Source organism: Rana temporaria, chromosome 1 (assembly GCF_905171775.1).
Source record: "Rana temporaria chromosome 1, aRanTem1.1, whole genome shotgun sequence".
Taxonomy (NCBI): Eukaryota; Metazoa; Chordata; class Amphibia; order Anura; family Ranidae; genus Rana; species Rana temporaria.
In genome coordinates this window covers 396077223-396090910 of record NC_053489.1, presented here as the reverse complement: position 1 = coordinate 396090910, position 13688 = coordinate 396077223, and the positions used below count along the sequence as shown (strand labels likewise).

The 13688-nt window shown below is 39.0% G+C and overlaps 1 protein-coding gene across 3 annotated transcripts in view; it reads right to left on the bottom strand.

Moving 5' to 3' along the window:
- Window positions 1–13688, bottom strand: part of SSBP4 (single stranded DNA binding protein 4) — a 613000-nt gene that overhangs the window by 21776 nt on the left and 577536 nt on the right. For all 3 annotated transcript variants that reach the window (XM_040322775.1, XM_040322767.1, XM_040322783.1), the window contains 5 exons: window positions 12698–12768; window positions 10624–10688; window positions 4215–4260; window positions 3306–3341; window positions 3121–3175 (listed from right to left, as the gene is read on the bottom strand). In XM_040322775.1, coding sequence (XP_040178709.1) covers window positions 3121–3175; window positions 3306–3341; window positions 4215–4260; window positions 10624–10688; window positions 12698–12768 — 273 coding nt within the window. The remainder of the gene's footprint in view (window positions 1–3120; window positions 3176–3305; window positions 3342–4214; window positions 4261–10623; window positions 10689–12697; window positions 12769–13688) is intronic.

Below are 13688 nucleotides of genomic sequence, written 5' to 3'. Positions count from 1 at the left end.
ACAGCTTGGGTTGCTTTGGTTATGTGCTGCTGCTTCAGATTTTATTTTGTGTGCTTCCTGAGGTTGGCTAGTTTATCCTTCACCATGTTTGAAATGCAAGTTTGCATGTATGTTGCTAGCTGTTCAAGTGCTGCCATTCTGTTTTTGATCCTTTTTATAATTTGCTCAAATAAAAGCCTTTTTGTTGATTTGAAAAACGTGCCTATTGTTTGTAATACTGTGGGTATTATTTTAGGCATCAAACATTACAAATAAATAAAATGATTAATCTAAAATATTCACTAACTCATGTGGGGGGGGGGGGGGTCATTTGGTGTGCCAACATGGTAGACAATTTAAACAACCTTCAACAAAATCATGTTAAATATACAAACAAAAGCTAAATCAAAACTATTTCCTATTAAAATATTCTAAATGGTGACATAACTATAAACACCTAAAGAAAGTGGGAAAGATAACCATTAAACATTAAAAGCTAAAAAATTGAAATGTGGAGGACCACTAAAAATATGATACGTCGGGCCAATAAAAGTTTGCAAAAATCTTACTACATCACAGCTAACAAATGTCACTTTTGAGTATGGAACAACTCAGTTGAAATAACATGAGCTAAATAACTGATTAGTTATAGCAAGAGAAGAATGAAGAAAACGACGGCATCAAGCATTGGTTATTGTGTGTTTTGCTTCAGTGTTCTATTGCTAGAATTAATCTTTCTATTGACGAATGTGCCATATCCCAAAGAAACGTGAGTTTTACCTGAACGAGCGCTCCCGTGGCCTCATTTAGTCTGAGCATGCGCGGGGTTTTTGTACGTTGGTTTTGTGTACTCACCACCAAACATGTACGTTCGGACAGGATTTGAGCGGACGGTTTTAAAACAAGTTTGGAAATAAATGTCTGCTGAAAAACGGCCCGGCGGGCAAATGTACGGTGAAATTCTGTACGCTCGTAACTACACACGACCAAACATGTATGCTGAAACTGGTCCGCGGGCCAGTTTCAGCAAACATGTTTGGTCGTGAGTATGGGGCCTCAGAGTTACATTTTATCTTCCATTTAAAGGTTAGGTTTACAGCAACCCCTCACCCCTTAAATTGAATTTCCCCCACTGTAACATACCCCACCATTATTTAAAAAATCGATTTGTTTTGTGTTTATTAAGTACTTTTTTTAAACTCTGGTCCACCCGCCTACCTCCATTCTTACCTAAACAATAATGACATGTTGCTGCTCCTGCAGCCTCCTGGGATATCCCCATCTTATCTTTCAGGAGGCTGCAGGAGCAGAAACACACAGCAGCTGAAAGGTGAACCTGGTGGTATCATCATGGAAATCTGCAAGAACCTGGAAGAGACAGCTGACTCTCAATCGGGGGCAGACTGACCATTCAGGCACTGCCCGAGGGCCCCATGCCACTAGGGGGCCCCATCAGGGTTGCCAGCCTCAGTAAAACCAGGGACAGTATGTAAAAATCTCTGTTTTTTTTTACATCTGTCCCTGAAATGTCCCTTACTGACATCCTTTTGGTCTAAAAACCTTAAGATTATAGCTGCCCTGTCTCTCCAGTACCTTCTCAGTGTGTGTATGTATACTGTGTGTGTGTGTGTAAACTGCGTTTGTGTATATTGTGTGTCTGTGTGTATATACTGTGTATGTATATTGTATATGTGTGTGTGTCTGTGTATACAGTACTGTGTGGCTCCATAATCTCCTATTGCCTGTGGGCCCCATAATCTCCTATTGCCCGGGGGCCCCATAATCTCCTATTGCCTGGGGGCCCCATAATCTCCTATTGCCTGGGGGCCCCATAATCTCCTATTGCCTGGGGGCCCCATAATCTCTTATTGCCCTGGGGCCCCATCATCTCCTATTGCCTGGGGGCCCCATAATCTCCTATTACCCGAGGACCCCATGAGTTGTCAGTCCACCCCTGCTCTCAATTATGTAGGAAAGGAAAGGAAAGGGTGGCGAGTGCCTCGGAATGTGACAACTGTTTCCTTTGTGTTCATTGCTCTGAACAGCCTGCATATACAGTTGTCATTCCAAGCGTAAATGTAGTGGAGACTCCTAGAGGTTCTGGACATTGGGCACACACATAACAGAAATGTAACAGTGCAGCTGGGGGTCAGTTTCAGAAGAAGACGAGGAAATGCATTAAAAAAAATCAAATGCATGTAAGTAAAATTATTAGTATCTGGTTTAGGAAAAATGACTTTAATACCCCTAATGCCCCGTACACATGAACAGTTTCCTTTTCTGAAAAAAAACGATGGTTTTCCCGACGGGATTCTGCTCAAGCTTGTCTTGTGTACACGTGGTCACACCTAATTCCGACCGTCAAAAACGCGGTGATGTACAACACTATGATGAGCCAAGAAAAATAAAGTTCAATGCTTCTGAGCATGCGTCGACTTGATTCTGAGCATGTGCGTTTTTTGCGCGTTGAAATTGCATACAGACGTACGGTTTTCCCGCCAGGATTTTTTCCTCACGGGAAAAAAGAGATCCTGCTCTCTTTTTTTTCCCAGCAGTTTTCCTGTGGGAAAAAGTCAGATGGAGCATACACATGGTTGGGATTCCCGGCCAAAAGCTCTCATCGGACTTTTTCAGACGGGAAAACCGGTCGTGTGTATGGGGCATTAGGCTGACTATGCATGGGCAGATGTTCAGATATTTCAGCAAAATCTTAGTATAATTCATTAGTTGACAATTGTTGAAGCTGAATAATTTGACTGCCTCTTACAAAGTCAAGTGTTTTTTTTTTTTATATCAATGTGAGCAGAAATTGGCAGCTGCCTTGCTCTTGGGTTTTGTTTTTGCCTGTCTAAATCAACAGCATTAGAACAGGTAGAAGTCGAAACCATTGACTTCCATCAATAAAAACTGCAACTTTTTCCCAGCTCATGAAAATTTCAGCATTGTACACTGAGGTGCAGGAAAGGTGGATCTTATGACCTAAAATTCATCAGCAAATAATAAAGTGAAAAAGCAGTGCAGAGTTCCTGAGGCGGAGCCAGATAGCAATAAGCAATAAAAATTTACAGCGATTTCAACCGTCCCATACTAGAAATAAAGTTTTGACTACAGTCCTATGTTAACGCAACTGTGTATTATTACCTCCTGGACTGGGCATTATGGGTGTTCCCGGAGGCCCTCCACCACCTGGAGGTCCCTAAATAAAATAATTATTATAGGTTATTCATTGATAATGCAGTAAAACAAAATGTTAACCAAATAATCTGGTGTTTGACTTTATTAAAATTTGAATGACTTAAAATGGACTACAACAGAAAAACTCTTACCACATAGTTTCCTGGTGACGACGATGAATATGCTATCTGAATATAAAAAAGAGAGGAATACAGTGAATTATAGAGGAAACGTGGAGCATTTAATAGCATTTAATATATTGTTTCCTTTTTCTTATGTTCAGGTCATAGAATTTTTTTTTATATATATTTTGTCCTTTTTCATGGTATGAAATAATGCATATGAATATTTAAAATGACCATTCCAGCCAGCAGGTGGAACTCTAGTCTGCTTTTAAATGTTTTCTAGGTTAACCTTAGATTCATTGCTGTAAAAAGTCTGTTTAAAAAACTCAATACCAACTCAATATCAAATTCAAACTGATTGAGTCACTTTCTCCTCCACCCTTCTCCCTTGCCTATTTGGTCAGATGAGTCTATACAGGCTTTTAATGAGAGAGAGAGATACTCTGAAAGCAACCAGCACCAGCTGTGCCGTGTATTTAAAAAAAATAGTTCTATGTGACATGCGTGTACCATGTATTGAATGTATTACATTTGAGATAGTAATTATTATTAGTAATAACTCATTATATCCCACTCAGCATTCTGAGAAAGGAAATATATATTTTTAATGTGTGGTCTATATCAAGCATGGATAAAGTAGTGGCAAACCATGTAATACTGGAAACCTGCTTTTGTTTTAATCAAGAGGATGGTAATATATAATTTACACATAGTGCTAAATTGTTAATGAGGTCTGTTTCACCAAAGCTCAGCAAAACTGTTAGTTACGGAATGAGCTTAAAAATAGTATAAGACAGCCACACTAGTTATTTACTATTCTTTCTGGCACATATTATTTTGATGTACAGTATATACATTGCAATGGAAATGATACAGGTAGCTAATATCAGCTGGCTATTTAAAACTGAAAATCTTTTTGTAATTTAATTTGCTTACCGAATTGGCATTGGGGTTTGGCCAAGGACCTCTACCTCCAGGTCCCCTGTGGAAGAAAAAAAAAGGTTGTAATTTAATGGGCAATACTCTATGATTTAAAAAAGGAATCCTAATATATTTAGTAAAAAGCTATAATTAATATATATATATATATATATATATATATATATATATATATATATATATATATATATATATATATATATATATATATATATATATATACATACAGTGCTGTGAAAAAGTATTTGCCCCCCTCCTGATTTTTTTTTTTTTTGCATATTTCTCACACTTAAGTAATTCAGACCATCAAACAAATTTTAATATAGCCCAAGTAAATCCAAGATGCAATTTTTACATTTTTTATCTAATTTATTAAGGGAAAAAAGTTGTTCAAACCTGCCTGGCCCTATGTGAAAATGCCCCCTCCCATGCTGAATCATAAATGAACTGTTATTAACCACAATCTTTTGGAAAGCTGAGTTAAATGTCACTTGCCAAACCCAGGCCTGATTACTGCCAGACCTGCTGAATCAAGAAATCACATAAATAGAAGCTGTCTGACAAAGTGAAGCATGCTAACAGATCACAAAAAGCCACACATCACGCCATAATCTAAAAAAAATCAAGAACAGATTAGAAACAAAATAATGAATATGTATGGGTCTAGGAAGGGTTTCACAGCCATTTCTAATGCTTTGGAACTCCAGTGAACCACAGGGAGAGCCATTTTCCACAAATGGAGATAACTTTGAACAGTGGTGAACCTTCCCAGAAGTGGCCCGCCTACAAAAATTACTGCAAGAACATGACGACGACTCATCCAGGAGGCCATAAAAGAACCCAGAACAACATCTAAAGAACTGCAGGCCTCACTTGCCTCAGGTGAGATCAGTGTTCATGATTCAACAATGAGAAAAAGACTGGGCAAAAATGGCATCCATGGGAGAGTTCCAAGGCCAAAGCCACTGCTGACCAAAAAGAAAACAAAGGCTCCTCTCACTACCAAAAAACATCTTGATTATCCCCAAGACTTTTAGGCAAATATTCTGTGGTCTAAAAGACAAAAAAAAATCTTTTTGGAAGGTGTGCTTCCCATTACATTTGGCATAAAACGAATACAGCATTTCATAACAAGAACATCATACCAACAGTCAGACATGGTGGTGGTAGCGTGATGGTCTGGGGCTGCTTTGCAGCTTTAGGACCTGGACGACTTACCATAATTGATGGAACTATAATTTCTGAGCTACCAAAAAATCAGAACGGAGAATGTCCGGCCATCAGTTAGCGACCTCAAGTTCAAGTGCACTTGGGTTATGCAGCAGGACAATAATCCAAAACACAACAGCAAGTCCACCTCCAAATGGTTCAAAGAAATCAAAATTTAGGTTTTGAAGTTGCCTAGTCAAAGCCCAGACTTAAATCCAATTGAGATGCTGTATCATGACCTTACACAGGCCATTCATGCTGGAAAACCCTCCAATGTGGCTGAATTAAAACAATTATGCAAAGAAGAGTGGGCCAAAATTGCTCCACGGCAATGTGAAAAACGCATTGCCATTTTGATTGCCGTTGTTGCCGCCAAGGGTGACACATCCAGTTATTAGGTTTAGGGGGCAATTACTTTTTCACATAAAGCCAGGCAGGTTTTGACAGCTTTTTTGCCTTAATAAATGAAACCATCATTTAAAAACTGCCTTTTTTGTTTACTCTGGTTATTTTTGTGTAATAATAAAAAGTAATTTAAGTGTGACAAATATGCAAAAAAATAAATAAAATCAGAAAGGGGAAAACACTTTTTTCACAGCATTGTATATAGGTTCTTTGAAAAGTTTCTCCACTTTTCTCCACTTTTTTTATTAGGAATTTCAAAAACAACTTTTCTACACAGTCAATTTCCTTTGTGTTACATTTTTTACCAGCGTAGTACCACCTTTGTTATGCCATCAGCAAAACTCCTCCCGTCCTCACCGTTTCCAACAAAAATATAAAAGTGCGGAAACTTTTTTAAGAATATATACTGTATGTGGATAATTAGTGTTCCATGTTCCATGACTAATGGCATGACTCATGACTCAATATAAACTCTACCCCTACCCAGGCATTATGTCTGTGGCAGCCAATCAGCAGGGTTGAAGTTGCAGATCCATCTAGAAACATCTAGGCACAGGCTGACATTTTATGTCCAACCTCACTGTACTAACAGCTGCATTATTTGTTTTGACAGGATATGATGCTATTTAGCAGTCTCAAACATATCAGTATACTGGAAAGTGGAAACTATGCATATTTGGAAAGAAATTGAAGTAAGTACATTGCTTTAGTTCCAGGAGCTAACAATTTATTTCCAGATTCAGTGTATTAATTTCTACTTATGTAGTTATTCCTATGAGGTTATAACCTCATAAATAGAAGTTGATTCTGTTAATATAAAGTGTTGTTTTATACCCAGGAGTTGAAAATGTACTTCCACATTTAGGCAGATAATACATGGGCGACTCTGCCACCAGCAACCAATCATTATCAGCAAGATCGCTAAAAAGGCTGCCTGTGTGTTTCTGTGGGATCACAGCCTCTGTAGCCATATGTATTGAGATGTCACTCTGTCACTGATTTGAATGCTGCTGAATCTCGATCGCTAGCAAAGAGCGACATCTCGCTGCTTCAGTTACAAAAAAAGAGCAATTCTGTAGGAACAAACAGGCAGCCTTTTAGTAATCCTGCAAATTTTGACAAATTGTCAGTGGCAGGATCGCTAGTGACAGAGTTGCCTGTGTGTCATGAGCCTTGTACACACGATCGGAATTTCCGATGAAAAAAGTCAGACGGAATTTTTTCATCGGATATTCCGACCGTGTGTGAGCCCCATCTGACTTTTTTACGTCGGAGTTTAGAAATTGAACATGTTTTATTTTTTTTACGATGGAAGTTCCGATCGTCTGTGTGGAACTTCGACGGAGAAAAAAACATGCATGCTCAGAATCAAGTCGACGCATACTCGGAAGCATTGAAGTTAATTTTTCTCGGCTCGTCGTAGTATTTTACGTCACCGCGTTTTGTACGGTAGGAATTTGGTCTGACAGTGTGTAAGCAAGACAACTTGAAACTCAATCGGATTTTATCCCATCGGAAATTCCGATCGTGTGTACAGGGCATAAGTCTTCCAAAAGCTGCATATTTTTTTTAAAGAACAAAAAAAGAAAAACATAGCTGTTTAGGTCTGAAAGTCAGTGTATAAAAATGTTGCACTCTTTAAGTTGAGGTGCTGACAAAAGCCCTTTGCAGATGTGGTGATTTGAAGGAAAGTGTTTAGCAGAGAAGGATGTATATACTGTGCTGGTTGTGGAAAGTACATGTATATACTCTGGGAGTTGTGGAAGGGTTTTTTTTATTATATTTTTCCGGTAGGACAGTATGTAATGTGCTAGTGGTGGAGTAAATAAACAATGCTAACGAGGGGGCCCACTTAGTTGATGTATATTGCACAGCCCCCATTTTAAATGGTAGAAGCAGGTTTATGTGAGCATTTAATTCAGCCTGGGCCCTTTCACACGGGGCGGATCAGTAATGATCCGCCTCCGTGTGTCCGCAAGCTCAGCAGGGATCGCTCCGTAGATCCCCGCTGAGCCGTCGGATGACAGGGCGGTCCGCCCTGTATTTTGTCCGCTCTCCCCGATGGGGGGATCGGATGAACACGGACCATGTTTTCGTGTTTATCCGATCCGATCCGCATACGGAAGAAAAAATAGGACATTCTTCCGTCTGCAAAATCGGATCTTTGCGGAGGCGGGTGATTACGGGTGTCGGCGGATGTTTATCCGCTGACACCCGCAATCACATAGGGACCAATGTATGTCCCTTTTTCATCCACAAACGTATGGATGAAAAAGCAGACATATGGTCTGCACGTCTGAAAGGGCCCTAAGGAAAACTGTAACAATGAAAGTTAGACACCTCAAAGCCAACATAAGGAGCATAAGACAATTTTCTGCAAGGCAGGCATAATCATTAAACTGCATACACTTAGGATATCATGTATTGTCATTATTTCAAGCACATCATGAAATGTGACTGCTGAACTTGTTTTTAAGGTAAGCATTTTAATAAATTGTTTATATAAAGGCTCTTACTTAATGGTGCTGATTTGTTCACTATTGCAAGTGTCTTTTATAAACAATGTAGTGATGGTGTGCCTGTTTTTTTCCTAAAATAATGAAGGCCTGACTGAGGTTGCGGCATGTGTGTGTACATTGCTTGCAAATTGTGTGCTTTTTTCTTTCCCAGCAGTGGCTGGTCCATATGGGGTGCAGAGGTGCCACCCCCTAATCTATATGCGCCGGCCCCTAATCTCTATGCGGGGCACCAGATGCATGGATTTCTATGGGCGTTTTTTTTTTAAGCACCTGATTAAAGCCTGGGGTCTAACTGGCTTCAAAAAGGTTGGGCTCAGGCTGCAGAGCACTGCGCCCTAAGCCCACCAACCTGTGACATTAGCGAATCAACATTCGCTATTGTCTTCCTGCTTCTCCTGCCAGCCAATCAGGACAGGAAGAGGGTCCTAAGACCGGATTGGCAGGGAGGAGAAGTGACTGGATTGGCCGGGAGGAGAAGCCAGGGGAAGGTGGGGAAGCTGCCCGGGACCTGGATGGGGTAAGAATGAGTGGCCGAGCATGCGGGTGGATGAGCAAGCGAGCGGGCGGGCGGACAGGGGGGTTGTTTGCTACCCCTCCAAAAAATGGAGCACCAGCTGCCGCTGATCCTTATTCTCTAAAATAATTCATACACATCTGCTACTTAATGTCCTGTAATCAATTTCCATTAAATAATTTCTTACTTTTACATAGTTACATAGTAGATGAGTTTGAATAAAGATACAAGCCCATCAAGTCCAACCTATGTGTGTGATTAAATGTCAGTATTATATTGTATATCCTTTTATGTTGCAGTCATTCAGTTATTTATATAATAGTTTTTTGAAACTATCAATGCTCCCTGCTGAAACCACCGCCTGTGGAAGGGAATTCCACATCCTTGCCGCTCTTACAGTAAAGAACCCTCTACACAGTTTAAGGTTAAACCTCTTTTATTCTAATTTTAATGAGTGGCCACGTGTATTTACAAATACCATACTGGTGACCCCACAATAGGGATAAAACTTTTCCACGGAAGGGCGTTTAATATAAACTCCCTTCCACGGAAAAGTTTTATCCCTATTGTGGGATTACCAGTATGGTATTTGTAAATTGAAATCATATCCCCTCTCAAGCGTCTCTTTTCCAGAGAGAATAAGTTCAGTGCTCGCAACCTTTCTTCATAACTAATATCCTCCAGTCCCTTTATTATCTTTGTTCTTTCTGTACTCTCTCCATTTCCAGTATATCCTTCCTGAGGACTGGTGCCCAGAACTGGACAGCATACTCCAGGTGTGGCCAGACCAGAGTCTTGTAAAGTGGGAGAATTATCGCTTTATCTCTTGAGTTAATGCCATTTTTAATGCATGGCAATATTCTGTTTGCTTTGTTAGCAGCAGCTTGGCATTGCATGCCATTGGCGAGCCTATAATCTACTAGGACCCCCAGGTCCTTTTCCATCCACTGTGTTTTTCTGTCCCTTTGTAACGCCCTCCATGAGCTCCCCAATTTCTCCTTTTTCCCTCACTTTTGTGTGTTTGAAAGGAGCAACACACAATAGTTGTCCTCAAACAAATCCTATAGTCCAGAGTTCATCTCAGGAAAGAGCATAAGAGGGTGGCCACCCTCTAACACAAAATCGGATCAAAGCAGCAAAAAAAGAGACATTTAAAGATTTGGAGGAGGTTGAGTGCAATAAAAGGTATTTTTTTTACATCATTGCTTGCATCCTTTCCCCAATATTTTCAGTATAATGACCTTTTGAAAGTTCAGTGTATTTCATTTGCACTTATAGAGTAGCTATACAGCCTTGCAGGGCCTTACTAGAAGATCTGTGTAGACAACTGACATTCTATATCTTAACCAGGGCTACATCCTTACATGCTGCTTGGTGCCATGCTCATGTGCTCCAATGCTGTGCTTGGGGCATTATAGGCAGCACCCAAGGAATCATAGAACTTGAAGTCCTGATGTAATTCAATGACACATGTATTCTCTGATGTATGCACGTTCCCCAAGCAAGCGCAACAGGGAGAGACACAGGGAAGTAATCATCCAAAAGGGAAAGTGTTTGCTGCAAGATGCAGGAACAAAAAAATTATTGTTTTACAGCTAGTTAAGTAGACCTAGAGGGAAATCAGGATATATAATATCTGAGTGTATAATATTACTTCAAATCTTACTAAAATCATTGCTATCTAGTTACAACAGGGAGTCTACTATATGGTAGCTAAAGATTGCTACTGCACATACAAGCTAATATACTTTTCACTTACATATTCATTCCCGGCATTCCAGGACCACCTAATGAATTTGGAGGTCTCATTCCACTTCCATAGTTCTGGAACATAAGAAGAACAAGTCAAATTGCAAGAAAATGATTCATATTCTAACCCATGCTGTCCTAAGCTCATTTAAATTCAGTACACAGCAATTATGTTCTAGAATATTCTCAGCTGTCCTTCAGAGCAGATGTTGTGAACTGTATGTGTACCCCGAGGGGTAATTCTGACAGCTTCAGAAAGTAATCCTGGCGATTAAAGTATATTTAGAATAACAATAGAAGCGATTTCTTCGCTGAAAGAGTAGGAGATATAAGGAGCAGTACTTTAAATGTACCGCATAGGAATGTATAGATTAAAAACTTGCCTTTATTAGAAGTTTAAAATAAATCATTAAAACCATAAAGTGAAAAAACGTCCAGATTGATATAATCATTGCTTTGATGTTAGGATCAACACGTTTCGTGATATGCTCACTTCCTCAGGACCTGTACTGGACTATTATAACAGAGATCAATCCAAAAGTTTACTTGTACCCAAATAATGGATGATCCAATATATAGGATGACACTGGGGCTCTCAAGTATTTATATAAATCCCATCCAATAAAAAAAGAGGCTACCCTAATTAAACAATACAGGGATAATAAACAACAAGAATTGTATAGTCCAATGTCAGTAAGGAACCATTCCAAGAGCAAAACTTAGTGAAAATATACCCAAACAATCAAACAATACTACTATATCAAACAGAACCCATGAGTGCTGCATGTGAGAAATAAGCACTGGCTACCCCTAAGTCAAAAAGTTGTGATGAGTGTCAATAAAAGTCTTTTCTGTTTATAGTTTTAATGAGTTCAAATTTGTAACAAAAGATGTTTTAGTCTATATGTGTGGTATATTTATATTCCCGCTCCTTATATTTATCTCTATCTCTTTTTTAAAAGGTCATGCTACTTTGCCTGTGACTTTTCCCTGCGACTTCCTTGTAACTTGATCAGGCCTGGATGCTATTTAGGAGTATGTACAAGTGCTAAAATCGAACACAAGTTGGACCAAAGTCCAAACCTTTTCTTAAGTCAGAGCAAATTGTGTAATATCAGTTAAGATGGCTCTCATAAGGAAACATTGAATTTGACATGTCATGCAAGGGTCTAAGAAGTCCAATCCCATGTCGGAGCAGAGTGAACCAAGCCTTACGGATAATACTCATAGAAACTATGTATTTTGGAAGTGATTTAAACCCACTTCTACTTTAAGTTTGAATAACAATGCAAATACAAATGCAATAGCCTGAAATAGCCTAAAAATCCAAAAATGTTATATTCATGGTAACCAGAGGGGGACCTCAATATCAAAACAAGTATGATACATTAAACCACTATGCATCCAACTATGACCATAAAACCTAACTGTTAATCTGAAAATTTTAAACATTTAAATTAATCAATCAAAGCAGCTAAAATCAAAGTAGTTAAATCCAAGAGGGGAAATCTGTTCATGTTTATAGGACTCTCTCCTCATAATAAATTCAAAAGTCAATAACACAGCTAAATCTCTCTCAGAAATATTCAGAAAATGTCCAGAACAAAGAGCACCCCCAATAAATTTGCATAAGTGATCTACAATTTCCCACGGGGACTCTAAAACCCAACATGTTTCGCTTTAAAAAAAAGCTTCATCGGGGTTGAAGTGCAACCCCACCATATTTGTGGATATTTCTGAGAGATTTAGTTAAAAAACGGTTGGCTTTATTATTAGGAGAGAGTCTTTTGTTCAGGAAATGAAACCACTTTACATTTGATTTATTTAAGATTTTCAGAAAAAAAGTTTAGTCTTGTGGTCATAGTGGATTAGATGCGTGGAGATTTAGTGCATCACTCTTGTTTTGGCATTTAGAATAACAGTTTTATAAAAAATAATTTACAGAGTACTACTGAACACATCACTTTAATGTACTGTTTGGATTAAAAACCAAAACAAAAAAACAGGAGGTTCTTGCCGATATGCTAAAATGTTGTTTTAGGGTCACCTTTTCATATCTAAATAGAAGTATGTTGGGTTGTTACCTGAGGCCCCATAGCTGCCATGCTTCGTGGTGGGTTCATTCTCTGCATGGGTCCTGCCATGTTTGGATGCCCTGGGAAATAACATAATGTAGTATTTGCATTAGTTAATAGTAAAAAGTAATAATAAATAGTTATAGATAGTTGTTTTTTTAACACCGTTACTTGCCCAATATAAAAAGGCATCAATCAAATCCAATACCTATTTTTATGCTTCTACACTTTAATTCTTATTTTTTCTTTTGCTTGTTATATGAATTTCATGTGAAAAATTCTGAATGAACAAAATAGTAGCGCTATGTGCAAAAATTATTTTGAACAATCCTAAATAAATGTGAAAATAAATCTGTGACATAATATACACATATGAAACTATAATAAGTATATGTGAGAAGTGAAAAAATATATATTAATGAAAAAAACAATATAAATAATAAAGTGTTCCAAGAAAAAAACATTCATCCAGTAATAAAAAGGATTAAAGTGATTAAACTTAAAGGGCCAGATTCACATACAATTGCGTTACGCTGCGGCGGCGTAACGTATCCCATTTACGTTACACCGCCGCAAGTTTACAGCGTAAGTGCTTGCTTCACAAAGCACTTACCTGTAAACTTGCGGCGGCGTAGCGTAAATCCGCCCGGCGCAAGCCCGCCTAATTCAAATGGGGCGGGGACCATTTAAATTAGGCGCGTTCCCGCGCCGAACGTACTGCGCATGCTCCGTCCCTAAAATTTCCCTACGTGCACTGCGCTAAATGACGTCGCAAGGACGTCATTGGTTTCGACGTTAACGTAAATGGCGCCAATTAACGGACGACTTACGCAAACGACGTGAAATTACAAAATTTGACGCGGGAACGACGGCCATACTTAACATTGGTTAGACCACCTAGAGGGCATGCTTAGTTTTACGCGACGCATCTCTACGGAAACAACGTAAATTTAGATCGACGGGCAAAGCGGACGTTCGTGAATCGGCGTAACTAGTCATT